Genomic DNA, 27,467 nt, shown 5'->3' with positions numbered 1-27,467 from the left:
GGCGGAGGGCGCCGCGGCCTGGGGCAGCCTGCGCGGCAAGCGCCCTGCGGCCGGGCCCAGAACGGCCGCCAGGGAGCGCTGCGGGCTCCCGCTCCCGCCCCCTGGTAGGCGGGGCTGCGCTCTCCCCGCAGCCGCCGCCGCAGCCGCCGCCTCGGCCGCCCCGTGTCCCCGGTGGAGCTGCTGCCGCCGCCGCCGGGAGCTCGATGCGGACGGAGCCCGGGCCGGGCCATGGGGATCCTCAGCATCACGGACCAGGTCAGCCCTCCTGCCCTTGCTCGCTTCCTCCTTCCAGGGCCCGACGCCGCCGCCACGCGAGCCCAGGGATGTGCGGCCTAGGCTGGGCCCGAGCCCGGGGCTCCCGCCCCGCCCCACGCCGCGCTCCCCTCAGCCAAGCCGGTGTCCTTGGGGGCCTGGTGACTGGCGGGGACACCGCGGAAGCCCCCTGCGGCCAGGACCCCAGAGCGGAGACCCTCCAGCGTCGCCCCCCGCCCAAACCCGGTGTCCCCCACCCCACTCCCCGGTTCCGCTCCGGCCCGCTCCCTGAAAACCGGTTCTCCCTGCAGCCGCCCCTGGTCCAGGCCATCTTTAGCCGAGATGTGGAGGAAGTGCGTTCCCTCCTCTCGCAGAAGGAGAACATCAATGTGCTGGTGAGTTGAGATCAGGCAGGATGGCGAGCCGGTAATCTGGGCCCTGGTGTGCAGGACCCTTCCCCACCAATGGGGCGGCTCCGTGTTTCCTCAGCTCGGGTGAGGCCGCAGCTCTTTCCACCCTGGGATGGGCAGCTGCTCTACATTTGGGGATGGAGAGCAGGTCAGGCTTAGAGCAGAGACCAGTAGGGCTGAGGATGCCCAGAAACGGTGTTCTCTTCTGAACCATCCGTGTCTGCAGCGCCTCCACCCCTCCTGGCAGAAGGAGACTGCTTCGCGGGCCGTGGCGCCCACCCCCTGACTCCACCCTCCCTCGGTGCTTGCTTTGACCTAGGACTGGGGTTTAGGAGGCTGCAGAACCTGTGGGAAGAGGTTGTGGGGAAAGGCCTGGAGCACGAAGACTTGGGCTTGGGTCCTGGATCGTTCACCCCTACAGCTGCTCCTCTTCTCTGCCTTCCTAGGACCAAGAGAGGCGAACCCCACTTCATGCTGCTGCCTACGTAGGCGATGTCCCCATCCTCCAGTTGCTACTGATGTCAGGTGAAAGTAGGGAGCTAGAAGGTGTGGCAGCTAGGGAGGGGACCTGAGGGAGGAGCCTTTTTGTCGTGTCCAAGGATTGTCCTCTGGTGCTTGGTCCAGGCAAGCTTCCGTCTCCATCTAGATTCTCTGGCCTGATTACTGGCTTTCTTCCCCACCTGCTCTCCACCTCCCACCAAAAGAGCATATTATATCCCCACAGGTGCTAACGTCAATGCTAAGGACACACTGTGGCTGACCCCTCTTCATCGTGCTGCTGCCTCCCGAAATGAGGTACTGGCCTCCCACCTCTTTTCTCCCTTCCAAAGAGGATGACTTGGTTAAAGGTTGGAAGATAAGGGTTGGAGAGCCTTAGTCCTCTGCCCTACAAGTTGGTCTATCCCCAGGTCCAGAGGAGACCAGACCTTGGCCCCTCCCTCCTACCCCTAGAACTGGCTGGTAAGGGGGGGCTGAGTGTTGCTAGCTGATGTGACGTCAGGGGAGAGCTTAACACTGGGCTGGCAGACTGCAGGGGGCCCTGCTGCCAGGCCTTAGTGACTCATCCCTCCCTGGGGGGCCACCATGGAGTCTGATCCCCCTCTGGGCACTGAGATTTCTTTCCTTGTGATGGAGGGATGGGGGTGGTGATTTGTTGCATCCCTGCCCCTCAAGCAGCATGAAAGGTGACACCACGAGGATCAAACATGCCCCATCAGTTGGGTCCCTCAACCCTGAAGAGTGGGAAGAGATGACCTTCTTCTTGGCTTGGTAGTCACTTCCCTGGCTCCAGCCACCAGGGGGAGGGACTGAGGCCAATGGGAATGGGGTGGGTGGTGAATAGGAGGGGTATTTTAGCCTGGGTTTTGGAGAGGAGCTAGTATCTGTTTGCTTACCTAGGTAATGGAAATGATTCTGATGCATATGGAAGGGCTGAAGGGGGGGTATCTGGGGATTAATGTAGCGGGAACATTTATCTTTCCTAAAAGTGGTAGGGGATTGGGATCCTCTACATGTGTGGATTTGCTTGGTAGTGGCTGTATATATGGGTGAAGATTTTCAGGGTTTGGGTTATGAACAATACCAGGTGGCTTGAGGAGGAGATCCACGTTTTCCTCAGCAAGGGAGGGAAGATTTTAAGCTCTAAGAAGTTCCAGAAGATGGAAAGTAGGTATTGAAAGGCTAGGTATGTTGGAAAAAATGAGGAGAGACTCTCTGCTGGGGGAGTGGGGAGATGGGGTCACATGTGCTGTGCTGACCTGTTCGCCCCTCCATTTCCTGTTGGTTTACCTCCTGCTCCCCCTCTATCTTCTCTCTTATCGCCTGCCCCTCAACAGAAGGTGCTGGGATTGCTGCTGGCACATTCAGCAGATGTGAATGCCCGGGACAAGCTGTGGCAGACACCACTGCACGTGGCCGCCGCCAACCGGGCCACCAGGTGTGCTGAGGCTCTGGCACCATTATTGAGCAGCCTCAACGTGGCTGACAGGAGCGGGCGCAGTGCCCTGCACCACGCAGTGCATAGTGGGCATCTGGAGGTGAGGACCACTCCCGTCCACGCCCAGCCCCGTGCCTTCTTCCTTCCCTTCCTGCTCACCTTCCCCTGCCTCCGGGCCATTAGGCCTGGGGAGCAGCAGCCCAGATGATTATATAAACACTTGGGCTCAGGCACCAAATGAATGGTTGGGTTGGATGGAAATTCTTGACTTGGACCTCAGGAGGGTGATAAAGCCTCTGAAGTTGCATGGAAAATGTTTGCATACATGGTTTTTTCTGAAGTGAGAGTCCGTGTCTTTCAGCACATTTAGAAGACTTCAAAAGAGTTTAAAAACCACCGAATTACCTGAAGAGACTCCCTTAAGTTTATCTCAGACTTCCAAATCTATCTGGGATCTCCTTAGTACCTGCTTTCTCTGTTCCCTCTAGTTCTCCAGATTGTTCTGCCCAAGAACAGAGACATTAGGCTGCCTCAGCCTTTTCAGGTGCTAAGGGCTCTGCCCCTAATTAGGTATGTTGAAGGCATGAGCCTGGCTCAAACAGGTGTCTTTCATGTCCTGAAACAGATGGTGAACCTGCTCCTCAGTAAGGGAGCCAGCCTGAATGTCTGTGACAAAAAGGAGCGGCAGCCTCTGCACTGGGCGGCTTTTCTAGGTGAGAAGAGAATCACGGGGAGAGCAGGATTTGGGATTCCTAGGGCAGGGACGGAGTGCTCAGGGCCCTAGAGTTCACCTTCCACCTCCTTGAGAGCGTACTGTCTTTTCCCAGGGCATTTGGAGGTCCTGAAACTGCTGGTGGCACGGGGAGCAGACCTTGGCTGCAAGGACCGCAAGGGCTATGGGCTGCTCCATACAGCTGCTGCCAGTGGCCAGATTGAAGTGGTGAAGTACTTGCTACGGATGGGGGCTGAGGTCAGGGTGCTGAGCACGGGGTGGGGCTGGGGGTAAGGGCAGGGAGCTGGAGGTCGGAGTCTGTTAGGGAGATAGGAAGGCGTTGGGATTGCTGGTGTGGTTTGGGGAGGTCGGGAAGATGTGGTGAGAGGATCTGAACAATGCTTGTCTTAAGCAGTAGTGCCCCCAGTCTTAGGGTCTGGAACCTGAGGGGTCTGAGGCAGTTGTTGGATTTCTGGGATTCTCTAGGCTATCTGTGCTGGCTTCCACTTTGTTTAAACTGATATCTCCCTTATCCCCTTACCCTCACCCCTGGAAATCCAGATTGATGAGCCCAACGCTTTTGGAAACACAGCTTTGCACATCGCCTGCTACCTGGGCCAGGATGCTGTGGCTATCGAGCTGGTGAACGCAGGAGCCAATGTCAACCAGCCAAATGACAAGGGCTTTACACCACTGCATGTGGCTGCGGTCTCCACCAATGGCGCGCTCTGCTTGGAGCTGTTGGTCAATAACGGGGCTGATGTCAACTACCAGGTGCCTGAAGGGATGAGCCTGAGACCAGTGGGGAGAGGGGCCTGGCTCTGGGGGTGCCGACCGTATCTTTTGTTCTGGATAACTATGGGGAATGGTCCGCTTGCGTCCTGGGTTGATCAGTCCTTCCCAGGGGCCCAGGAAAATGTGGGGTGAGAAGATGTCCATATGATCACCCCGTCCTCAGAGACGTGTCCTTTGGAAGGGGGAACAGGGCACTCTCCATGCTTTGCACTAGGAAAAAAAAAATGCCATGTTTCCACAGAGCAAAGAAGGGAAAAGTCCTCTGCACATGGCTGCCATCCATGGCCGTTTCACCCGCTCCCAGATCCTCATCCAGAATGGTATGGACCTGGAAGACTTTGTGATCTCTCTTCCCCCCTCAGAGAACTCATCCCTAGAAACACCTTTTCTTCCTCATTCCACCCCCCACCCCATCTTCCAGTCAGGATGGGCACCTGAAGCGCTGAGCAAGACACCTGTGGAAATGGCCCTGCTCTGCCTGCCCAGCCCCCTCAGGCTGACAAACGAGATAACACGTGTAGAAGGCTTAGCCTGGCCCCTGGCACGTAACAAGCACTCAGACAGTAGCTAACTAGTGTGAGTGGTCTGAAGCCAAAGGTCTGAGTGTGTGGGTGTGCGTCCTCCCTTTCAGGCAGTGAGATTGATTGTGCCGACAAATTTGGGAACACGCCACTGCACGTGGCCGCTCGCTATGGACACGAGCTGCTCATAAGCACCCTCATGACCAACGGCGCGGATACCGCCCGGTGAGTCCGGACCCCTGACCCCACTTCCAGGCTGCCTCAGATCTAGGCTGGTGGTAGGCCACAGAAAAGAGGTCTGCATCTGGTCCCTCCTTGACCCAAGGACTGAGTCTCTCCCCTTCTCCCCAGGCGTGGCATCCACGACATGTTCCCCTTGCACTTAGCTGTTCTCTTTGGATTCTCTGACTGTTGTCGTAAGCTTCTTTCCTCAGGTATGAGCTGACTGGTTCGGGGGTTGGGCAGGTGGGCAGGAGAGCAGAGGCCCTTCCCGGCTCTGCTCAGAGCCCTCAGATGGGATCTGTGGCTGTTCTGCCCCTTCAGGTCAGCTGTACAGCATTGTATCCTCACTCAGCAATGAGCACGTGCTTTCAGCTGGGTTTGACATCAATACACCTGACAACCTTGGCCGTACCTGTCTTCATGCTGCTGCTTCTGGAGGGTGAGTTTTCTTCCCTCTGTCTCAGGCCTTGAGAAGGAGGCTGGGCAGGGGTCTGGGCCCCTTCTTCTTTTCTGCCCAGAGCTCGCCCCCTCGCAGTGAGAGCAGTGGCAGCAGAAAGGGCTGTCCAGTTCCATCCTCCTTCAGCCCCTCCCTGGGGAGAATCCTGTGGCTTCTCCTTGAGCCCTCTTTCTCCCCTTAACCTGCATCCTCCTTCCTTTTAGGAACGTTGAATGTCTTAATTTGCTGTTGAGCAGTGGAGCTGACTTGAGGAGGAGAGACAAATTTGGAAGGTGTGTTAATGTGCGGGAGTATATATACATAAGGAGCATCCGATCAGAGAGACAAGTGATGGAGGGCAGGGTGGGGAGTTGGAGACTGAGTGAGGAGAATATTACCAAGCAGCTTTTGGCCGCACATCTGGTTGCATTTGGATCTGCCCCCGATTCTCTTACCCACCCTCCTTCGCTTCTCCCCAGGACCCCACTGCACTACGCCACCGCCAATGGCAGCTACCAGTGCGCCGTCACACTGGTGACCGCCGGGGCAGGCGTCAATGAGGCCGACTGTAAAGGGTGCTCTCCGCTCCATTATGCTGCCGCCTCCGACACCTACAGGAGGTGAGGCGCCCCCTTTGCTCTTCTCAGCCCCACCCTCCTCCCTGAGTGCCCCCCAGACTTCTTCACTCTCCTCCCCCAGGGCGGAGCCCCACTCATCTTCCAGCCACGATGCTGAAGAGGACGAGCCACTGAAGGAGTCCCGCAGGAAGGAGGCCTTCTTGTGAGTAGCCGAGGAGACCCCCGGGGTGCGCTTTCCCAGCAGTGTCGACTCTGGTCCTGTTATTCTCCCACCACCACCCGGCTGCTGCTTTGCACCCGGAGTTTAGTCCTGGACCAAGCACTGTGGGTACAGACAGAAGTAGGAGACATAGTTCCTTCCTTCAAGGAATGGATGGTCTTCTTGAGGGAATCAGAAAAGCTAAACACAAATTCATTTGCTTATTCCACAAGCATTACTTGAGTATTTACTTGATAGGTACCAAGTAATGTGCTGGGTGGTAAGGATAGAAGATGAATTACCCCAAATTTCTGTACTGTATACATTCTAGTGTAAGATGTTAATAATAGGGGAAACTGGGTGAGGAATTTATGGAAACTCTGTATTATCCTCACAATTTTTCTGTAAGTCTAAGACTGTTATAAATAAAGGGTTTATTTATTTATTTTATTTATTATTTATTTTTTTGTGGTACGCGGGCCTCTCACTGCTGTGGCCTCTCCCGTTGCGGAGCACAGGCTCCGGACGCGCAGGCTCAGCGGCCATGGCTCAAGGGCCCAGCCGCTCCGCGGCATGTGGGATCTTCCCAGACCGGGGCACGAACCCGTGTCCCCTGCATCGGCAGGCGGACCCTCAACCACTGCGCCACCAGGGAAGCCCAAGGGTTTATTTTTTTTAAAAAAAGATATTTAAAATCCAAGAGGCTCAACTATGTGACCTTTGGCAAGTAACTTAACCTCTCTGTGCCTCAGTTTCCTCAACCATAGTAGGGATAAGAATAATAGCTATCTCAAAGGATCAGTATGAAGATTAAGTGGTTTAATACACATGAAGTGCTTAGAACAGTGTTTGACACATTGTAAGTGTTAAATGCTGTATTAATATTTCTACTAGTACCACTACTACTGAGCTATAAGAGTGGTGCCGGGGAATAGAGGGGAGGAGGCACCTAACTGGGAAGTTTGGGGAAGGCCTCCCAGAGAAGAGGATTCTGGGAGCGAGTATGAGATGAGTAGGCCTTTTCAGGCGGGCTGGGAGGAGAAGGCAGGGGTCAGTATGCCTGGAGGTGGGGGGAGAGTGTGTCGATCACAGGTTGGTAACTGATAACTGTGCTCCAGGTTCTCTAGGAGAGCATTCAAAGGATAGAGGAGGGCGTTGAAGCAAGAGTGGTTCAGGGCAGACCTGGAGGTGGTAGGTCTGGGTCTGGGCTTGAATGGGCAGGAGTTAGCCTACCAAGAGTGGGGGATGGGTGTTGGCCAGCTAGGCCTGGAGGGGCTCCCTTGCCCTCTCCTCTGCTCCTCTCAAACTGTGCTTTCCCTGGCTGGGCCTGTCCCCTCCTCACAGTCTACTCCTGTCCCCCAGCTGTTTGGAATTCTTACTGGATAACGGTGCAGACCCCTCCCTGCGGGACAGGCAGGGCTACACAGCCGTGCACTATGCAGCCGCCTATGGCAATAGACAGAACCTCGAACTGGTACGTGTGGGACCTGGCCTGGGGGAGAGGAGCAGGGCAGGGCACAGCACACAGTCTCCTTTGGTATCTGTGGATTCTCAAACCAAGGGGTGGTTGAATCAAATGTGGTCTCTAGATCCAGGGGCTTTGGGGGTTGCTGTGGGTGGGGTCAAGGGGTAATATCTTGGGAATACCAGAACCTCAGCACCTACTATTCTGTCCATTGCAGCTCTTAGAAATGTCCTTTAACTGCCTGGAGGATGTAGAGAGCACCATTCCAGTCAGCCCTTTGCACTTAGCTGTGAGTCCCAGGTCTTTTCCTCTTGCCTTCCTTGTCCCTACCTGCCCCAGGCTGGCACACAGGTATAAGCACGTGTAAATCTGTCCTTGCTTCTGCCTTCTTGTGGGGATGTCGCAAGCAGGCAGTGGTCTGGAGAGGGGCCCAAGGAGCTCACGGGGAGGCCTGTTGCCTGGAGTCTCCCTGTGGGACCCAAGAGCAGAGTGGGGACAGTGTCCCGAGCTGTATCCATTGGTTGCCTGCACCCCTCCAGGCCTACAACGGTCACTGTGAAGCCCTGAAGACACTGGCCGAGACGCTGGTGAATCTGGATGTAAGGGACCACAAGGGCCGGACCGCGCTCTTCCTGGCCACTGAGCGAGGCTCCACTGAGTGTGTGGAGGTGCTAACAGCCCATGGCGCCTCTGCCCTCATCAAGGAGCGCAAGCGCAAGTGGACACCCCTGCACGCTGCTGGTGGGTGCGCCCTTTGGGCTGCTCCCTCCCCTTGTCACGCCAGGCCTCCTCCAAGACTGGTCCCCAGATCCCTCCTGAACCCTGAGGGGACTGGGGTTGGGATGGAGTAGGGTGAGGAAGATGGAAACTGCAAGTTCTGATTCGTAGCCTCCTATCCCCCAAGATTTCTCCCTGCCCCAGGTCTTCCCATAACCCCCACCCTTCACCTGGCCTTCTTGCCTCGACCATGCCCTGACACAGACCCCCTTTTCTCCTAGCTGCCTCTGGCCACACTGATTCCCTGCACTTGCTGATCGACAGTGGGGAAAGAGCTGACATCACAGATGTCATGGATGCCTATGGACAGTGAGTGTTGGCCAGGGGTGGGGTGCAGGGTTCCCATCCCTGCCAGGCCCTCACCCTTTTCTTGCCCCCTCTATAGAACCCCACTGATGCTGGCCATCATGAATGGCCACGTGGACTGTGTACATCTGCTGCTAGAGAAAGGATCCACAGCTGATGCTGCTGACCTCCGGGGCCGCACTGCCCTCCACCGTGGGGTGAGTGAGCTCCTGGGTAGGGTCACTCACAGAAGGGCCTGGACGCGGGAGCACGACAGTAGGACATCAGATTGTCTAGCACGTGGGCCAGGATCTTGTGCCCAGGGTCTTAGTGGGCCTTACTGTAATTGCTCCAGGATGAGTATCTGACATCCGCAGCTGATCTCCCTGATTACCTTGCTCTGTAATCACATACAGCCACCTGCTCACCACCCGGACTCTGCCCCAGGGTACCCAGCTGGCCCTGTCCTGTTGGATAATGATGCCACGACCTGGTCCTTCTCCACCATTGCCTGTCCTAAAGCTGCCTCCTCCTCATCCCACGGGATTCTCTGACTCAGTCTCCCACTACAGAAGGCCAGGATTAATTCTCACCACCCTGATTGTCAGGTGGCATAGAGTCAGGGAAGGAGATGCTCATCCCTAACACTTAGAATCGTTGCTGTAAAGACGAGGATTGGAGCCCTGGAGTTGGTTCCTGCTCCTGGGCCAGCCCCAGTGACTGGCCGTTGGAAAGGGAGTTTGAGCCACACCCCCATGTCCCCCACAGGCAGTGACTGGCTGTGAGGACTGCCTGGCCGCCCTGCTGGACCACGATGCATTCGTGCTGTGCCGAGACTTCAAGGGCCGCACGCCCATTCATCTGGCCTCAGCCTGTGGCCACACTGCAGTACTGCGGACCCTGCTGCAGGCTGCCCTTTCCACAGACCCCCTGGATACCGGGGTGGATTACAGCGGATACTCGCCCATGCACTGGGCCTCCTACACTGGTGTGGCTCTGGGGCCTTTGTAGGCACAGCTATGTGTGTGGGGTGTAGGGGAGGGCAGACAGGGACTAGTGCGTTGAGGGAGGGACCTGGGTTGCTCTGGATCTGGAAGTAGAATGGAGTGTTGAGAGATGGCACAGGACAGATGGAGGGGACCTTGTTGTCGTTTCTCTCCATCACCACTCTTCCTTCCTCATACCCAGGACATGAAGATTGTCTGGAGTTGTTACTTGAACACAGCCCGTTTTCATACCTGGAAGGAAACCCCTTCACTCCTTTGCACTGTGCAGTGTAAGTCCCTTCCTATACCGCAGCCCCACTCAGGGGTCTGTGACCTGGGCTTAGGACAGGCGGTCTATTTCCCCTGCCCCTCTTGCTGACCCTTCCTCTTCCCCCAGAATTAATAACCAGGACAGCACCACAGAGATGCTGCTGGGAGCTCTGGGTGCCAAGATTGTGAACAGCCGAGATGCCAAAGGACGGTGAGTGGCGGGAGGCTTGGGGAGAAGCCTCCGTTGCCTCTGGCTTCCTCTTGCTGCTCAGGAGAAAGGGCCTTCCCTGTTTCACTCTGCCCTGACCCCCTCCCCACAGGACCCCTCTTCACGCCGCTGCCTTCGCGGACAACGTCTCTGGGCTCCGGATGCTGCTGCAGCATCAAGCCGAGGTGAACGCCACTGACCACACTGGCCGCACTGCGCTCATGACGGCGGCTGAGAATGGGCAGACCGCTGCTGTGGGTGTGTAGGGGCCGCGTGTGGAAGGGAGGTGCTCCCCTGGGTTTTCGCAAGATGGGTCAGCCCTGCCTGTGGGGTTTAGGAGGCAGGAGGCATATCTTTGGATGTTTCACCCTCTGCAGATGGGGTGCAAAGGGCATGCAGACAGGAGGGTGCAGAGCCAGGCCGGCACGGCTCTGGAAGGGAGCGTCAGCCCCCTCTGCCTCCTTTCTCTTGTAGAATTTCTGCTGTATCGAGGGAAGGCAGACCTTACTGTGCTGGATGAGAACAAGAACACTGCCCTCCACTTGGCCTGTAGCAAGGTACCGCCGGCAGTGCAGGTGGGGCTGTGTAAGGGGCTGGGCCTGGTGACTGGAGAGAGGGCCCGGCGGAAGTCAGGATTGTCCAGACTGTCTGACTGGTGGGATAGCTTTCTGTCCTCCTGCTGCCCCCTCAGCTCCTATTGTCATCCTTCCACCTCACAAGTCTTCACTCTCTGTCCCTCTCTCTCCCTCAGGGCCACGAGAAATGTGCCCTCGTGATCCTGGCAGAAACCCAAGACCTCGGCCTCATCAATGCCACCAACAGCGCGCTGCAGATGTGAGTGCCCTGGGGAGGGGCTCCTGGCGGGGGGGCGGGGCCAGGAGAGCGGCTGAGGAAGTTGCGGCCCGTGTTCCAGGGGCCCTCTGGAACTCACAGTGTCCGCTCAGCAGCGTTGCGACTCTGGCTGAGGGCGGAAGGGCAGCTTGCCATTGCCCCGACCTCATGCTCCTTCTTCTTCCTTTCTTCCAAGGCCCCTACACATTGCCGCCCGGAATGGTCTGGCTTCTGTGGTGCAGGCCCTGCTGAGTCGTGGGGCCACAGTGCTGGCTGTGGATGAAGAAGGTGGGTGGGGTCTGGGGCTCCCTGCCCCTCCGGGCTTTGGGGTCAGGGACATTCGTTCTTCAGGAGGTGACTTCTTAAGCTTGCTGGTTAATAAACTGGATTTTCTTCCCAAGGGAACTCTTCAGAGCAGGGACCCAACACCGATACGCTAGAGTCTCTGAGGGGAGTCTGACGGAACTAGGTGGAGCCAGCAGGGTCCTCAGGAAGACCTCCTGCACACCTCAGCCTCCCAGCCTCCTGTCCCCCAGGCTGGCTCTGTTCTTTACCCCACACTGGGACAGTCTGCCTGTCAGCCTCCCTGGGCCCTTATAGCCCTTGAGTTCTGACCATGCTGGGTGCTTGCCTGCCTTGGCTCCCCTCCACAGATAAGAGAGCTCAGGGCCCAGGGGCGGGTGGATGGGGAGCCAGGGGTACAGGACCCTGGGGCTCAGTTCTCCCCTTTGCTCTGCAGGTCACACCCCAGCATTGGCCTGCGCCCCCAACAAAGATGTGGCAGACTGCCTGGCCTTGATCCTTTCCACCATGAAGCCTTTCCCACCCAAGGACGCCGTCAGTCCTTTCAGCTTCAGCCTGCTCAAGAACTGCGGCATCGCAGCAGCCAAGACGGTGGGTGGCTGCGGTGCCCTGCCCCACGGGGCCTCCTGCCCCTACAGCCAGGAGCGGCATGGCGCCATTGGGTTAGATGGCTGCTACTCCGAGTAGCCCCCTCCCGTGTCCCTCCCCCTGCCGGTGGCTTGATATCTTATTCTATTTATTTAGAAAAAGTCTATACATTTAGGGCACTTTAAAGGAGAACACGACTGGGTTGGGGGGCGGAGGGGGGAAAAAGCACTGGGGAGCAGCTGCTCACCCCTTTGCCACACTATCCTGGCCTGGCAGGGGTCTGGGACCAACAGGGAGCACCCCAGGCCCTTGGTACCCCCAGGGCAACCCCTTCTGCCAAGTGTCCCAAAATGATCGCTCAATGCCTGGCTCCCCCTCTCTTTTATCCCCTCTCTCCGTTCTCCCTTTCTGCTGCCAGCTGCCCCCACTCTTCCCGTTGACTCTCCTGTCTGTCCCCTTCCCCATGCTCCTGCCAGGCAGATCCCCACCTCTTCTTCCATACCCATCACTGCCTCCCTGCTTGGCCGGCCCCTCCATCCCCCCTCCATCCCCGCAGCAGTGAGAAGCCTTAATTTCTGGTACTGTGTGAGCACTCTGGGGGTGTCCCCCTCCCCCTTCAGGGGCAGCTAGCGGACGAGGGGGGAGGGTATTTAGCACTGGGGCCTGGAGCTTTCCCCCCACTTCTATATCCCATCACCCCTAAAGTTCAAATGCAAAACACTTGAAGCAGCAACTACTGTACCTGGGCCCCAGTCCTGCACGCTCCCTGGCTCCTCATATGCAAATCAAGGGCTGGTCCTGCCCCCACAGCCTGCCCCGCCCTGCTTCCCTCCCCCTCCTGGCCTGGCCCCCTGACCACGCACTTTAACCTTGCTTCTTTCTTTTAACTTCTTTCCGGAGGGCAGAGCCTGTGGCCATTCCCTCTCTGGCTCTCCTCTCCCTTAACTTTGAGGCTTGTCATGAATTTTTAAGTAAGCATTTTATCCTTTAGGGGAAGAAACAAATTAATTTCCTGCCCATTTCAAAACCACAGCCCTAGTATGTCTTCTGTGTTTCAGGCATGTGTTTGCATGTGTGTGGAGGGAGGGACTGTGTTCTTCCTCCTGTGCCCCCCAATCCCACAGTTCCTCTGTGCCCCCCGTCTGCTGCCACCTTCTGTTATGTCCAAGAGTACCCACTGCCCCCAGTCACTCCTGATCTGAAGCCAAAGAGGGAGGGGCAGGGCGACTAGGGACCGTGGCTACTCGGGGACCCAGGATTCCCCTCCGGTGTGAGGATGAAGTTCTGATCTAGGGAGCGACAAGTAGATACTGAGGCTTGGTTCCTGCCTTCCCAGCAGCGGGGAGAGAAGGGATTGAGCTAAGGGCTGCACTGAGAAGATTCCCGGAAGTCGTACCCCAAAAGCCAAACTGGGCTGGAGTGAGGAGGGGGCAGTTTTCTCTCTAAATGTAGCATTGAATTTGGCCCTGGTCCCTTCAGACGCCCTGTCCATCCATCTCCTAGCTAAGCCTCCTGGACAGTTGGACCCGCTCCCTCAGCCCAGTGTTCCCTTCCTCACACTCAATACCTCAGCCAGGGGCCAAGACACAGAACTTGAATAGAGGTCATGCTCCCTCCACCCCCCCCCACCCCCCAGTGCATCCTTGCCCAGTTTGGCTGCCATCAGTATTGTCCCCTGAGAACTGGACAGGCTTCGTTTACACAGTACAGGGCCTCCCCCTTGGGGGTCCCTCGGTCTCCTTCCCCCACCCGTGCTTGCTTTATTCATGATCTTACCCCCTTTTCAGTTGTGTCCGCTGCACGTCTTGCCACCCTTGCCAAGGGTGGGCTGAGGGGAGAGGGGCATCCCAGGGACTCCTCCCTCCCTAACAGATACCCTTAACCATACCTCATGCTGGTTTCATGAAGGCTGGGGTGTTTGTCCAAGTCCTTATTCTTTTTGTCAAGGTCCCTTTTTGATCCCCTCTCTCTCTGTGTCTTGCTTCTCCCAGCGCTCAGTTCCTAAACCATTTCAAAGCTTCCAGATGACCATTATTGACGAGAAGGATCGTGCAGCTTTTAGTTTTTAGTTTTGTTTTCAAAGCCAAAGGGCCTTGCAACGCCCCTCTCGCCCCCCTCCCTTCGCACCCTGCCCTCCCCTGTACGACAATCAATGTGACCTCTCTTAAGGGCTGCAGCCCCCCACCTCCAGTCCTGCTGGTTCTGCAAAGCTTGCCCTTAACTTCAGTTCTCTCTCATAAAATCTTCCTGTTCCACCCCCTCCCTCTCATTTTGGTGCTGGGAATTAGGTGGCGGGGGGCAGGGGGAGCAGAGAGACGTGTCCTCCAGAGAAAACTCTTGGGGTTTCAGTCGTGTTCTCCTTTATCAATGTTCGGTGATGACAGGAAGAATCTGAGTTATTTGTCAGGAGCCCCATCGTTTTGCTAGATGAGATTTCTGGTGGCTGCCCATTCCCTGCTGCGCCTTCAGCACACCGTCAGCAGTGCTGGGGCAGGTTGCGGGGAGTCCTCTGTCCCTCCTCATGTGGCTGTGAGGAGGCCAGCAGGATGAGCAGCCTCCTCTCCTTATGCCAAAGGAAATCCCACACCCCACCCTGGGCTCCCCAGCCCCTAGTGTTTTTTTTGAAGCATTTTGACCATTCTCATGGCCACTGCATATTTATTTTAATGTTAAGTTGTTGTTGTTGTTGTTTTTAAAAAGACCTCTTTGACTTAAACGGGTGTGGAGAAGTAAAGCAGGCAGAATGCCCCCCAATCTTAAGGGGGTAGGGTGGGGAGGAATCATCTCCTTCCCTTCGCCCTCCCTCTCCCCCTCCCCCTCTCCCCACTGCAGCTCTAAAGCACTTGCTTCAAGTAATAAGCACTTTTGAGAAAAGGCCTATTTTAAGTGAGGACCCTGGGAGCAGCCCCAGGTCCCAGCAAAGGAGACAGAGCGAGGGCTACATAGGAGACAGGGAAACAGATGTGTGAATCAGAGGGTGAGATGAAAAAGAGCCAGTTTTTAGTTTCTGATTTTGGGGGAGATGTTTCTGGTTGGCCGGTGGCTTTGGTAGGGTTGTGTACTATCCTTCAGAAAGACAAATGGCACAAACTGTGGGTCCCAGCACGGACCAACAGGCCCGGGTCACTGCCACTGTCCAGCGGAGACTGACGGGCCACCTCCCCACCCCGCGGCCCCCTGAGCCATAGGACTGCTGAGAACCACTGAATGTACAGCCCAGGTTGGGGTAGGGAGCAGCCCCTGGGGGAGGGGGCTTCTCCTTTTGTTTGGTGCTGTGGGGGTGGGAGAGGTGAGACTGAGGGACTGCCACCCACCTAGACATGTGTTCCTTGGGGTGGAGGGGCTGAGGAGGGCCTACCTCCCTCTCCATTCCCAGCCGTGGCCCCTCTTCCTTCCTCATCCCTATCCGTTTTGACTGTAAGTCCAGCTCACCTTTGCCTTCAATATGTAACCAAAGGAAAACTCAATACTGTTTCCACCTGTCTGCCCACCCGAGCACCTTCCGACTCCCTGGACCTAGAAGGGGAGAGGAGGCGGGGCTGGGCCGGGGGTCGTGGGGCCAGAGCGAGCGGTTCTGCAGCTGTGTGCCCCCAAAACCTCCTCTGGGGTCTTGGAGGGCGTCCTGGGAGGGGGCATGGGGGCCAGGCAGGAGGGGCTGGGAGCAGGCGTGCTCGGGACCTTGTGCACATGAGCGTGACTTCGTCCGAGTGACGCCCTGACTGCCCCGGGGGGGGGGCCCCTTCCTCCTTCCCTCGGCCATTTCTCACCTCTCCCCACACCAAGCGTTCATCCCCCACCTCCCCTTCCTGCCGCAAAGGAAAATAGCCTTACAGACCCTAGCCCAGAACCCCTCCTCCTGGGGCACTCCAGTATGGGGCCCCAGCCCACCTAGTCTGAACCCCACCTTTTAAGAGGGAGGGATGAGGAGCAAAGCAGCCCCTTCCCCTCTGACCGTGGTGGCTCCAGCCCTCCTCGGCCTTGACCCAGATTGGGCAAGGGCCGAGGTGCGGAATCTTTGAGGACCAAGCCCAGTGGTCTGGGAAGAGGGAGGTAGAGAGGGAAGGGTCTGACTTGGGGACCCCCTCCTCCCGACCCAACCCCTAGAGAAGCGACCAAATCCCAGAGATGGGAGGAAGCTGGGGTGGGGAGGGTCTGCTCCATGAATTACTTGAAGGTACTGACTCCGAGGCTGCTGTTGCCCACTTAGGTGTGAGGGGGACACTGTCACTGCGTTTGGGAGGGCAGAGGGTGGCGGTGACGAGAGGGTCCACCCTTGGCCCTCGCTCACTCCTGCTAGGCCCTTTCCCTGGGGAGCCTAGCCTGGCCCTCCTGCCTCCATCCCTCACTCTGGGCACCCTCTCCAATTGCACTAAAGTAGCTGTGTGCCAGTCTTACCCCACGCCAGGGTGGGGTCTCTGCTTCCAGTCCTTTCTCCCCACTGCCTCTGCTCCCATCCCGGACAATCTCCTTGTTCCCCTGTATTCCTGGATAGCTCAGCTTTGTGTGTGTGTGTTTGGGGGGTGGGGGTGGGTTCTGGCTGGAGTGGGTTTGGTAGGGGTTTGGGAAGGGCTGGGGGAAAGATGGCGGATGAAAGTCTCCTACCCCCTTCCTCCACTCCAAGCCACAGAAGCTTGGGAGGGAGGGTGCCTACTCTCGCTGCCGTGTGTCTTGCAGATGTGCCAAAACTGGGGTGGGTGGGAGGGGAGGGTGCCTGGCAGAGCAACCCCCAGGGTGGCTCTCTCAAAGCAATACAGTTCCTCCTGCCTGGGGGACGGCAAGACAGGGGAGAGGGTTGGGTTGGGGACCTGGGGGTTCCCTGTGTACAGCTGTGTATATTCAGGGGTGTTCTCTGTCTGGTACCCGCTGTGGGCGTCTACGTGTGTGTGAACCTCCCCTTCCCCGTGCCCTGCATGACCTGTGATGCTGCAGACACACCATTCCTGTGTGCAAGGGTGCGTTGGGGGCACTGAGGGGCATGTCCCATGTCCTGTTGCTCCCTCCATCCTGTGACCCATGTACTCGGTTGTAGGAAGTAAAGAGAACTGAGCACAATTCACTGGATTCTAGTTGAATCTTTCTCTAAGCAATGTTCCCCTTTCTGCCCTTCTCCCTGCCCTGGACTCACCTGTGGTGCTAGCGTTGGGGTCGGGGTGTGTTTCATGCTGGTGGGCAGCAATAAAGGGCAGACCTGCCCAGATGCCTGTATCCCCAGGGTGCTGAGGGCAGCAGGAAAAAGTGGGGACCTTGGTGCATTTGCCTCACCCCTCCCCTTCCTCTCTGGGCTAAAGCACAATGCTCTCCCCGCAGATGGATGCATCCTGCACCCTCCAGGCCCCTCCTCCCCATACCTGCTTTGAGCCCTCCTCCTGCCACATCCTGGTTTTCTATGCTGTTTTGGTGCAAGTACAACTGTCGTAGTCATGGCTTTGGGATGGGTTCTGTTTATTAAAATCCTGTTGCTCCTACTGGCCCTGTGTCCCGCCTCCATTCCTGTGGTTGGGGGGAAGGAAGGGCAACCTGGACGCCTTTCCACTGGCCCCCGTCAGCCATCAGAGACCAGAGGCCACAGCTGCTCCTCCAGCAGGGCTATGGTGAGCATGAGGCCACCCCCCAGCAGCAGCCCCAGCCCCTGCAGTAGCACACTGAGCGCAGGGAGGGGCCCAGGTGGACGAAGCAGGGCTGGTAGCTGAAAGAAAATAATAACATCAGGATCCTGGCCTTGTCTCTGCTCCTAAAACAGCAGAGGGAGATGTCAGCAGCTCTCCCCCACCCAAGCTCTTCCACACCCCTGTTTCTCATGTAGTCCAGCCACCCTTCCGGGGGGCCAAGGAGGAAGCAGAGGGACTGATACTTCCCTCTCCTCTACACCCACCCCGCTTCCCTTGGTTTCTCCGCACTACCCCACACCTCACCATGTCCACAAGGGCCACGTAGAGGAAGACCCCGGCAGTGACCCCAAATACCCAGGGCGTGAGGGGGACAGGGCCCAAACTGAGCCCCACCCCCAGGGCTGCACCCCCCAGTCCCAGGACTCCAGACACCAGGCTCAGCAGCAGCAGCCGCCGGAAGGGCAGCCCTGCCTGGAGCAGCATCGCGAAGTCACCTGTGGGGAGAGAGGACAGGGTAGGAGGGAGTACGCCAGGGCTGCCCCTCACCCACGTCACCGCCAGCCTCCAAGTTCCACCCCTTGGAGGTCTCTCCTTTCTGGAGTCGACCCCACTCCGCTCCTGCCATTCCTACCCAGTTCATGGGGCAGCTCATGGCAGAAGACTGCTACGGTGGTGCTGAGGCCACTGGAGAAGCCATCAGAGAAGGCAGCGCCTGGGTGGATGGGAGGTGGTCAGTCTGGAAGGAAGCTCTCCCCGGAGGAGGCTGGGGCCTGCATTCCCTCTGTGGTCCTCCCATTCCCCCCCCCCCCCCCCCCACAAGGTAGCTCTCTCCCTGCCCCATCCAGTAACTAGGAGGCCTACCCTCTCCCTCCCTCCCCCCGCTCCTTCCCCTCCCTCCCTCCCCCGCCTCACACCTATGGCCAGCCCATCAGTGAGGTTGTGCAGACCATCCCCCAGGAGGACCATCCACGTGATATTGGTGCCACCGCTGCCCTGACATCCATGACTGTGGCCTTGGCGCCCAGGAGGGGCCAGGACTGCTGGGGGCTGGCTGTCCTGCTCCCTCTGGCCCTGAGCCCCTGGCTCTGTGGGAAGGAGGGAAAGAGCGGTGTTGGTGGCTGCGAGTGAGAGCTGGGAGCCAGGGCCCGCTCTTCATGTCCTCCGCCAATCACCTGGAACTGCCTGCAGGGGCCGAAGCGCCATCCCACTGCCATCCTCTGGGTCCAGGTTTGGAGTTCTGAGATCCTTTCTTTTTCGCTGGCAGCACCTCTGAAATGGGAGGGTGTCCCTCCTGAGGGAGGAGGCAGCGGAGCTGGGGGCTAAGGAGCGGCCAGGCTGCCAGCAGGGAAGGTGAACACCTGGTCCCACCTCTGCCACTTGGGGATGTTCTCTGGCCTCTGCTCTCTTCCCAGGCTGGCACCTCTCTGTTTCTTGTTGACTTGAACTCAGGAGAGGAGGCCGTTTGGCCGGAAGTCCTGGGTCTATGCTGAGGAGCCCCAACCCACTCCCTGTTAGCTGTCAGGTCCTGCACAGTCAGGCAAACGTCAGAGCCAGGAGCGCACTTGGCCCCTCACCTCCTGGCTTGAGTGGCCAGTTCTTGGCTAGGACTCTGGTCTCGGCAGGAAGAAGACAAAAGGGTGTCACTCACTGGCTTGAGCCCTCGTCGCCGCAAAAGCCCTAGCATGTTCTCCAGGACGAAGAGAAGAAAGAGACCACCAAGCACCGACAGTCCTGGTCCCAGGTCCTCCTCTGGCTGCCCGCCAGGTCCAGCATGCTGCCCTCCTTGCGCCTGACAGAGAGGCGGTCAGGGCAGACTCTGGAAGCACCTGCACCCAACAGTATCCCCCTCCTGAGATGGTGGAGAGAGGTGGTGAGCCTTCACTCATACGCTCTACTAGAAGGCAGCTGTGGGCTGAAGCTGGGGTGGGAGAGAGGATGTCCTATGACTGGGAACACACTGGCTCCATGGAGGCTGTCCACCCCTGGGGCAGGGGGACAGGAAAGGGGCTTCACGTACATGTGGCAGCAGGTGTAGCAGGGCGTCCCCACAAAGAGTGCCCACGGCCAGGGCCCCCAGGAAGCCCAGCAGGGGCTGCAACAGATGAGGTCCCAGGAGCCGCAGCAGCAGCAAGGAGAGGGGAGCAGGCAGGCTGAGCAGCAGGACCGCCAGGGCACTATGAACCAGGGCTGGGGAGAATCAGGGGCTGAAGTTAGGCACGGCTGAAAGGGAGGCCTTAAAGGGAATGCTGCAAGGGGAGGCGGGACCCCAACGAACCCCCTTCCTTGGCTTGGGCCCCACTCCCTACAGGATTCAGGTGCCCCACCACTTGCTCTCCCCCACTGACCAGATAGCAGATCCCCTGGGGGTGTTGGAGCTGGGGCCCGGATGCAGACACGGCTGTCAATCTGATAAAGCAGGGCTGGACACAGCAGAGCAAACTGACGAGGGGTCAGAGGAGCAGCAGGGCTCAAGCCAAAATTGACCAGCAGCTGGGAGCCATTCAGACACTAGGGAAGTGGAGTTGGAGGTCACACATTGGGGAATTGCTGAGAACTGTGATTCAGATCTTTAATGTCTGCCCTTCCATTGCATGGGCTCCTGGGTCTCTCCCAGGGTCCCCTTTGCTCACACTGGCAGGTGCATCAGGGACTCGGGACAGTTAGGTATAATCAGTGTGTGTTAATTATTAGTGAATATTCAAACCAATGCAAACATTCAGTTCGGTACAGGTTGGGTGCTAGTGAACATCGCCATCATCTCCCTCCTTCCCAAGCCCCTGATGTCTCATTAATTTGGTGATGGAATTGGTTGGACAACTAGAGCCCTCCATTGCAGAATCTTAGAAGGGAAAAGAACCTAAAATGCCATGCTACCGTCCTCTCAGCAGCTCTGTCACTTGTTCAACCAGCCTTGGCTTGAATGCTTCCTGGGATGGGGTGCTCACCTCACCAGGCCTGTTTCAGGTTGGCTTTGGCTGCCCTCTGGTGTACATGGAACAAGTTCACTGACTTTCTGGATGAAGACAGCCATCTACCGCCTGCAGGCCGCATTCTCCAGATAACCAGCTCCAGAGGCTACCCTGGGCTGCTTCTCTGAATTCTCTGCTTTGCCAAGTGTGGCCCCTAAACCAAGTCTTGGAGCTTGGGGTATGGGTTTATCTACTCTGAGCCCAGAGGGGACATATTTCACTACTGGAATAACATACCCTAAGATCACACCTGGATTTTTTTTTAAGTAACCATTTAAAATGACTTTTTTTTTTTTTTTTTTTTTTTTGTGGTACGCGGGCCTCTCACTGCTGTGGCCTCTCCCGTTGCGGAGCACAGGCTCCGGACGCGCAGGCTCAGCGGCCATGGCTCACGGGCCCAGCCGCTCTGCGGCATGTGGGATCTTCCCGGACTGGGGCACGAACCCGTGTCCCCTGCATTGGCAGGTGGACTCTCAACCACTGTGCCACCAGGGAATCCCCAAATGACTGACTTTTTAAACATTTCAGGCCATCTAAATCCCATGGCTCCTTTTTCCTCGCTCCAGATCATCAGACTCACATCCTCATTCAGATGGTCAGCCGGTGAATGGTCCAGCAGCAGAAGCCTGTGAAAGAGGCCCAGGCCCGATGGGGCTGGCCCATGGGCTGGTGCTGGGGCCTCGGTCTCCTCCAGGTCACCCCACCCAGGGGGGTGCAGAGGCAGCCCTGCCCAGACGTCCACACTCAGCTCGGGGTCCTGGGGCCTAGAGTGGATGGATAACAAAGTCAGACTTACTCATGTTCTCTCAGGAAGGGGCTGTGAAAGGATGTAACGAATCAGGTTCTGAAAAATCTGTAATTCCAGGAATCTGATTTTAGGAAGCCAGAGCTAGGCAACCGGAGGAGACTGATCCAAGTACTGAGAAGAGCTGGGGTGTGACATTTTGGGGTGGGGAGAGGGGTTAGTACCTGTGCGTGGAATTGTCTCCAGCTGGGGGTGTAGCCCGACCAGCTGGAGGCCCGTGGTGTCCCAGGTGGAGGGCCTGAACTCGGCCTAGCCCCAGGCTGTGGAGAAGCCTCGCTAGGCCCCCTGCAGTCAGCGTCCCATTCTCCCCATACAGGCCAAACAGCTGGGCCAGGTAATGGTTCTGCTCCTGCTCAGCAGGGCCCAGGTAGGGGGCTGAGCCCCCTACCCAGCCCAAGGCCACCCACACACACAGGCCAGCCAGCAGATGACTCACTGGGGGCCCCATTATCGGGGGGACAGGGTTAGAGGCTCTGGTTCCGGCTTCTACTCCTCCAGGAACATCCTGAGGACCGTGCCCTGGAAGAACAAGGAGAAGGGGGCTGGGGCTCCTGCCCTGCTGTCCAGCCCAGGGCCTGGGGAGCCTGCACCCCTCACACCACCCCCTCCTTGAATGCTGCAGCGGCAGCCTCCTTCCTTCCTCCCCATTGCCTCCTTCTGAGCAGCCTCTTGCTTCCCAGTTCCTAGAACACCTTCCCTGAACCAGAACACTCCCCTCACCTGATCCAGAGCTGACCTGTCCCTGTCCCTCCCCTATCCCCCAGACCCCACCCCTCAACCTCACCCCACCTCTCTATCCCCCCTCAATCCCCAGGGCCTCACCCCCAACTGGCAGTGTGAGAGCCGTCACCTCAGGTCCCCATGAGGCCTCGCTGTGGACACTTAGAGGTTCCTGGGTTGTGGAGGGGAGCCAGGCTCAGCCTCCAGCTGCCCAGGTAGATCGGAGGCCATGTCAGATAGAGGGCTGGGATGGACAAGCCCCCACTCCTAGCCCACCTGCCTGGGGGCGGGGCCAGGGAGGTGCCAGTGTGGGAAGGCTTACATCAGAGAGGAGTTAATGGTTCACTGGTCTCTGGGGTGGGGGTCAAAGGTCAGTCTTGGCTGGGCCCCTGAGTAGGGAGGGGCCACCCTCTGCCCCTGGAAAAGCCACATGGCCAAGGAGAACCAGGGCCTGGGCTTTTCTTCTAAATAATTTACACCCCAACCCAGGTGGTACCGTCTTAGCCTCTCCCTGCCTATACTCCCACCTCACCTACCTTACATATGGCATCGGGCTTCATTCATCTCCAACCCCCATCCCCACATTCCCTGGGAAGTTTGGACCCAGGTGTCCCTAAGCTGGAGAGGAGGGTAAAGAGGCAGATAAGTGGCAAACCCAGATGCGTGGGGAAGAAATTGTTTTTAGCACTTCCTCATCCCAGAAGAGTAAGAGCCAGACCTCTGGGAATCTATGACCACGAGAGGGGACGCTCTGGTGGGAAGAGGAAAGGAGTATCTGGGCCTCCTCAGATGTCTGACCTGGCTTAAGGTTGGGGAGCACAGTCTGACTGGGGTGACCGGTCCAGGGGGTCGAGGTCAGCATTACCTGACAGCAGGAAACAGGAAGGACGCCCAGAGGAAGGGGGACACAGTCTTCTTGGTTCCAGCTGTGGGGGGTAGGCAGGCAGGCGGACAAGGGTCACCGGCAGGGAGGGGGCAGGGGAGGGGCACTACCTTAAAGGGGCAGGCCTCCTTTGCCCGGGCCTTGCCTGTAACCTATCTCCCCTCCACCTCCTAGGGACACCCCACTCTCCCAAATGCCCAGCTGCCGACCTCTTCATTTTCCCACAAAGAGCAAAGGAGTCCAGTACAGAGTGGTAACATTTATTAGGAAGGAGGGATTCAATTAAACTTCCACATCACACACCCAAGGATCAGACTGTAACCGTCATTTCTAAAGAGGAAGGCGGGGAGGCAGAGGGCCTGGACTCCCAGGGGACAGGCCGCTTCAGCTGACAAGGAGGGGACTATGGGCTGAGGGAGGATAAGGCCACTGCTCACCACCCCTCCAGTGAAGTTTAGTGGCTAAAATACTCCTACACACCCCCTGCCCCCAAAAGCCAGCAGCCCAGTAGAAAGCTGTGTTCTCTAGCAGACACCTGGGTTGTGGCTGGTGGCAGGGAGGAAGAATGTCTTGCTATCTCTTGCTGCTCCTCCGGGTTTCTTTGCCATTACTGACAGGGCTGCTGGAGGGGCCAGGAGGGCCGGCAGGTGTGTGGTTGGGCTGGCTTCGGGTAATTCGGGGGGTGGGGGGGTGGGGGGGAGTGTGAGGGGGGTGTGGGCCACCACCAGGACCTGGTGGGGTGCTCAGTCCATTCCCGTTCTGGCTCTCAGAGGCTAGTTGTGGGAGAAGGGGAAGAAAAACCGGAATTAGAGAACTAAGGTCGGCAGGCATCCGTCCCCAAGGCCCGCCTCCAGCCCCAGCAGGCAGCACAGTCTCCACCGAGCACAGCTGCACACTGATGCCGTTGGACCAAGTGCAAAGGATGTGAGTTGTAGGAATGGGGCCCCAAAAAGATGCAATCATCATTTTGGCAGTTGCTACATGAACTGTCGTATGATATTTTTTCTTTCTTTTTTGTTTTTAATTGTTGGGTTTTTTTTTTGGCTGCGCCACGCAGCTTGTGGGATCTTAGTTCCCCAAACCAGAGATTGAACCTGGGCCCTCAGCCGTGAAAGCGTGGAGTCCTGACCACTGGACTGTGGGGAATTCCCGATATATTTTTTTTCTCTTTTATCCATCTCTGTATCATTAGGAGTCAGATCTAGAAATAGCTGTTTAGTTCTAGGCTCAAGGACCACCGACAAAAGAACCCTTGACCAAAAGTGACTGTAAGACTGGAGAAGCATTGGGAAAGGAAGGGCCTGACGTTTCCATCTTAAAATGTAAGAAGGATCTTAAAAAAAAGAAAGAAAGAAAAAAGTGTGGTGGTGTGTATCACAATGATACATGTTCACTTAGGAAAACAGAAATAAGAATAAGCACAAAAACTATTATACATACTCTCACAGAGTAAGCAAAATAACTATTATACATACTCTCACACCCCCAAAATAACAGACCACATTTTTGTGTATATTTTCAGTGTTCGATGGTTTCCTTGAACTACCTTAGCTGTGCAAATCATTATCACCACACTTACCACAGTGTGTTACAACTGTTGTCTGTGGGACTATTCCTTTCATGGACTGCAAGCTCCTCAAAGCAAGTGCTATGTTTTTTCCTTGGCATTCCTGATCTATAAATGCTTGTTAAATGAAGGCAGAGGCCTGCCTCTCACATACATAGGGCGTCATGAACCCTACCCATATCCCTGCTGAATCCTTCTGCTCCATCAGACTAAGATATCTGCAGCCAAAAATGGAAGAATAAAGCCCCTTCCTTAATTCACAGAAAAAATGAGGAGTATGTAGGAAGTCATCATTTTTATGCCACACATGTTTTTTTAAAACCTTCTGTACCTGTTAGCAGATGACAAAGTGAATAAACATCTGGCAAATGAATATTAGGGACAAACAAGCTTAAGTGTACCTTATTTAAAATAATTTTATAAATTATGGAGTTATGGAGACCTGAGAATACGTAATAGTCATATTTTCAGTTGAAAACATGGATGCTACTCTTTTGTGGTGGAATTAAATGTTGTTATTTCACGGTGTTCCTAAAGAACACTGTGACCCTGAGTGGTTCTGACACAGACAATTTTGGAAACCATGGTAACTGGGGATGCAGACACAGACTGAGGAAGGGTAGAGGAAGCCTGAAGCCTAGTGTCACAGGGAGAAACATAAGGCATGGATCAGAGGCAAGAGAGAGGCAAACACCCAGGAGTGGTAGGGTCAGCTGCGAGATGACCCAGAAGGAGAAAAGAGCAATAAAAACCAGGTTCCTAAGGAGAAGCCAGGAGACGAAGGAAATGATGTTGGTGAGTGATTCTAATCAAAAGCTGATGACCTGCAGTAAGCCAAATTCCTCAAGAGACCAAAAGCAGGGGCTTCTGAGTTGGAAGAACCATAATCCTGAGGGCCAAGGCCTAGAAGCAGGGCCTTTAGTTTTCAAGAAAGTGGCAACCCTAAAGGGGAACTATTTAGTGCTTAAAGTTGAGCAGTGTGGACTCCATGCTGAGTCCTGTAAGTAACAGTGTATCAGAACTGATAATGAATCAAAATAGGCAAGGGGAGAAAAGGCAAGGTTCTGCCAGAGAAGAAGCAGAGAGGAACAAGCTAGAATGCAAGAGGGCAGTCTTTGTGGAGAAACTGCTCTCATTTTTGCCTCTGAGCGGCAGTGGCAAAAGGGAGCTCTATCAGTGATAGAAACATGGCCCCAAATCTTTTCACCCCAGGGACTTGCAAAAGAACTGGGAGAATTGGGTGCAAGAGGATATATTGAGAGAAGAGAGATCTGGAAAAGGGATGAGGGCAATGCATCTTTCCAGGCTGGGGAGATTAGGACTAGGAGGACCAGTGGATGGAAGGAACAGGTTTACCTGGAGAAGTGGCGGGGGGTCCGGTGGTAGGCTGGGGAGCCGTAGGGCTGCTATCGTTCTGTACCTGAAGGCACAAATGACACATTCAGACCTTACTCCCTACCATGCTTCTTGGCCTGACCTGCCCTCCTTCCACACATCACAGCCATGGGACTCACCGTCTTGTTGGGTGCCTGCTGGGCACTGTATTCTGGATTTGGCTCACTGAAGTTAGGAACCTCAGAATAAACCATACAGAATCTGCAAGGGGAGAAAGTGGCAAAGCCTCAGGCCCAACCTCTGGGCTACTCTGGAAACCTCAGAAAGGTCCAGGTACAGGAAAGGGAATGCACACCCTTATGCTGTCTCCTTGCAAACCTCAAACTTCTCTCCTTGGCCTGGTGCTTCTACATCCCCAGCTCCAAGACAGCACTTACTCTCCAATCTTTTGAAGATCACCCCCACGGCCAGTGTACAATGTCAGACAACCTTTGAACACTGAAGCGTACCTGTGGGGTCACAAAAAGCAGGATTCGAGTTACAGGGACTGTTAATCCCCCCGCCCCCCCACCCCGTTACTGCCCTTGAATAGCCAGAAGTCACCTGATGGCTTACCCTTTGGTGAGCCGGATAATATCCCCAGGCTGGATCAGGTTGCCCACGTCGTCCCAGACGGAGATATTGATGCTGCCAGTTTTGTCTGCCACTTTGCAGGTCCTAACCTCGTGCCCGTCCTTTGTCTTGGTCACTCGGCCTGGAGGGAACAGAACAATGGGGTTAGGGGGTGGATGGTCAAATAAATGGGGGTGGTGGTGATCAGAGGGATGAGGTCTAGATATTGGTGGAGTGAGGAAAAAGGTGTACAAACAGGGCAAAGTCAAATCCCTGGGGCAGGTGAGGGAGGGGCCAGCACCATGGAGAGGGCCCTGTGTGGGAAGAGGCCCAAGAGGCACTGGAGGCTTGGATCTGACAAGCGTTCCATCCATCTACCCTACACTGCAACTCTCCGGGTGGGGGCGAGGAGACTGGGCGTGAGCAGTCCTGTGGTGCGCCCTGCTGTGACGGGTGCAAGTTAAGAACAGAGGTGATGTTCCCCCCCTCCTGGCCCCCAACCCCGAGAATGCGCGCAGGGGGCCCACCGCGCCAGCAGAACCACCTGTCTCCAGCACAATGAAGATGAGGTTCAGGTTCTTGAGCCCGGGCTTGATATCCTTCACGAAGGTCTCCGTCGTCATGCTGCCCGAGCCTCAGCACCCCACTAGAAGGGGGAAAAGGGGACGAAGGTTCAACGCTTGGAGCCTTCGCCCCCATGTCCACTTCGCAAGGCCTACCTATCACACTAGGCTGGGGTCAGGCAGCCTCAAACTCTCTAACTCTTCTAAAAGGGTAGAAACGAACTTCCCCAGGGGCTTCCAACTTCAAGATCAGAATTCGGGGGTGTCTCTGGATAGACTGCTTCTGGGCTGGAAGCCCCCTCCCGGGATGCTCTTTCAGTATCAAGCCCCGAAGTAGGGAAGCCGACGGAGACGGGGGCAGGAAACCTGGTGCGGAGCCAAGGAATGGAATCTCACTCGCCAAACCCTCCCGAACCCTCATCTGGACAACCTGGGACTCGGTGCATCCTCTCCCCGACCCGCAGCCCACTACCCACCCAGCCTGCCCGCCGTACACTGCACCCCACTGAGCCGCCCGCAGGGGGAGCCAAAGGCCCCGCCGCCGCCGGATGCGGACCAATGGAACGCTGGAGTGCGAACATTCCCGGAAGTTTCCACCGGCGGGCATCCTCCAGCCAATCAGCACCTCCC

The 27,467-nt window shown here is 56.7% G+C and overlaps 3 protein-coding genes across 9 annotated transcripts in view; 1 reads left to right on the top strand and 2 right to left on the bottom strand.

Annotated features, from left to right (window-relative positions):
* The first annotated feature begins 149 nt into the window (after positions 1-149).
* ANKRD52 (ankyrin repeat domain 52) lies at positions 150-17,205 on the top strand. 2 transcript variants are annotated; one of them, XM_029205152.1, is made up of 29 exons: positions 150-255; positions 564-647; positions 1,109-1,187; positions 1,387-1,457; positions 2,498-2,698; positions 3,224-3,311; positions 3,426-3,568; positions 3,872-4,084; positions 4,347-4,425; positions 4,737-4,851; positions 4,978-5,060; positions 5,170-5,287; positions 5,509-5,577; positions 5,764-5,904; positions 5,984-6,064; positions 7,424-7,535; positions 7,744-7,815; positions 8,066-8,267; positions 8,525-8,612; positions 8,689-8,806; positions 9,357-9,576; positions 9,777-9,864; positions 9,972-10,055; positions 10,165-10,310; positions 10,527-10,609; positions 10,804-10,886; positions 11,080-11,171; positions 11,623-11,777; positions 17,082-17,205. In XM_029205152.1, the coding sequence occupies exons 1-29, from the start codon at positions 229-231 to the stop codon at positions 17,190-17,192; spliced, it is 3,246 nt and encodes a 1,081-aa protein (XP_029060985.1). In that variant the 5' UTR covers positions 150-228; the 3' UTR covers positions 17,193-17,205. The 2 variants fall into 2 exon arrangements, with proteins under 2 accessions (XP_029060985.1, XP_029060986.1); XM_029205153.1 differs by lacking the exon at positions 17,082-17,205 and adding an exon at positions 14,878-16,454.
* On the bottom strand, positions 17,200-23,338 carry SLC39A5 (solute carrier family 39 member 5). Of its 2 annotated transcripts, XM_029205156.1 has the most exons (13): positions 23,296-23,325; positions 22,743-22,803; positions 21,980-22,049; positions 21,322-21,676; positions 20,933-21,116; positions 19,729-19,891; positions 19,401-19,570; positions 19,032-19,172; positions 18,556-18,652; positions 18,298-18,468; positions 18,015-18,095; positions 17,687-17,877; positions 17,200-17,460 (listed from the first exon to the last, which is right to left on the bottom strand). In XM_029205156.1, exons 4-13 carry the CDS (start codon positions 21,603-21,605, stop codon positions 17,317-17,319), a joined length of 1,626 nt encoding a protein of 541 aa, XP_029060989.1. In that variant the 5' UTR covers positions 21,606-21,676; positions 21,980-22,049; positions 22,743-22,803; positions 23,296-23,325; the 3' UTR covers positions 17,200-17,316. The 2 variants fall into 2 exon arrangements, with proteins under 2 accessions (XP_029060989.1, XP_029060987.1); XM_029205154.1 differs by lacking the exon at positions 21,980-22,049 and having other exon boundaries at positions 23,296-23,338.
* The window catches only part of NABP2 (nucleic acid binding protein 2), a 6,649-nt gene continuing 1,676 nt past the window's right edge, over positions 22,495-27,467 (bottom strand). For 3 of the 5 annotated variants that reach the window (XM_029205160.1, XM_029205158.1, XM_029205159.1), the window contains exons 2-7: positions 26,819-26,920; positions 26,278-26,416; positions 26,100-26,171; positions 25,842-25,923; positions 25,684-25,747; positions 23,006-23,533 (exon numbers count right to left, since the gene is read on the bottom strand). In XM_029205160.1, coding sequence (XP_029060993.1) covers positions 23,334-23,533; positions 25,684-25,747; positions 25,842-25,923; positions 26,100-26,171; positions 26,278-26,416; positions 26,819-26,897 — 636 coding nt within the window. In that variant the 5' untranslated portion in view covers positions 26,898-26,920 and the 3' untranslated portion in view covers positions 23,006-23,333. Of the gene's footprint in view, positions 22,804-23,005; positions 23,534-25,683; positions 25,748-25,841; positions 25,924-26,099; positions 26,172-26,277; positions 26,417-26,818; positions 27,290-27,313; positions 27,339-27,467 lie in introns of those variants that run through there. The other 2 variants (XM_029205161.1, XM_029205157.1) reach the window with 2 other exon arrangements.

This window comes from Monodon monoceros, unplaced genomic scaffold (genome assembly GCF_005190385.1).
Source record: "Monodon monoceros isolate NGI ecotype Baffin Bay Population unplaced genomic scaffold, NGI_Narwhal_1 Super_Scaffold_6, whole genome shotgun sequence".
NCBI classification, from domain to species: Eukaryota; Metazoa; Chordata; class Mammalia; order Artiodactyla; family Monodontidae; genus Monodon; species Monodon monoceros.
This window is presented reverse-complemented; position numbering and strand designations above follow the sequence as displayed.

Bases quoted from the DNA above. Each gene is read 5' to 3' on its own strand.
- ANKRD52 (XM_029205152.1), top strand. From the start codon at position 229: ATGGGGATCCTCAGCATCACGGACCAG. The intron at 4,085-4,346 runs GTGCCTGAAGGG...ATGTTTCCACAG, and splicing joins GGGCTGATGTCAACTACCAG to AGCAAAGAAGGGAAAAGTCC. The intron at 7,816-8,065 runs GTGAGTCCCAGG...GCACCCCTCCAG, and splicing joins TCAGCCCTTTGCACTTAGCT to GCCTACAACGGTCACTGTGA.
- SLC39A5 (XM_029205154.1), bottom strand. From the start codon at position 21,605: ATGGGGCCCCCAGTGAGTCATCTGCTGGCTGGCCTGTGTGTGTGGGTG. The intron at 19,571-19,728 runs GTCAGTGGGGGA...GATTCTCCCCAG, and splicing joins CCCAGGGGATCTGCTATCTG to CCCTGGTTCATAGTGCCCTG. The intron at 19,173-19,400 runs GTACGTGAAGCC...CCTCTCTGTCAG, and splicing joins TGCTACACCTGCTGCCACAT to GCGCAAGGAGGGCAGCATGC.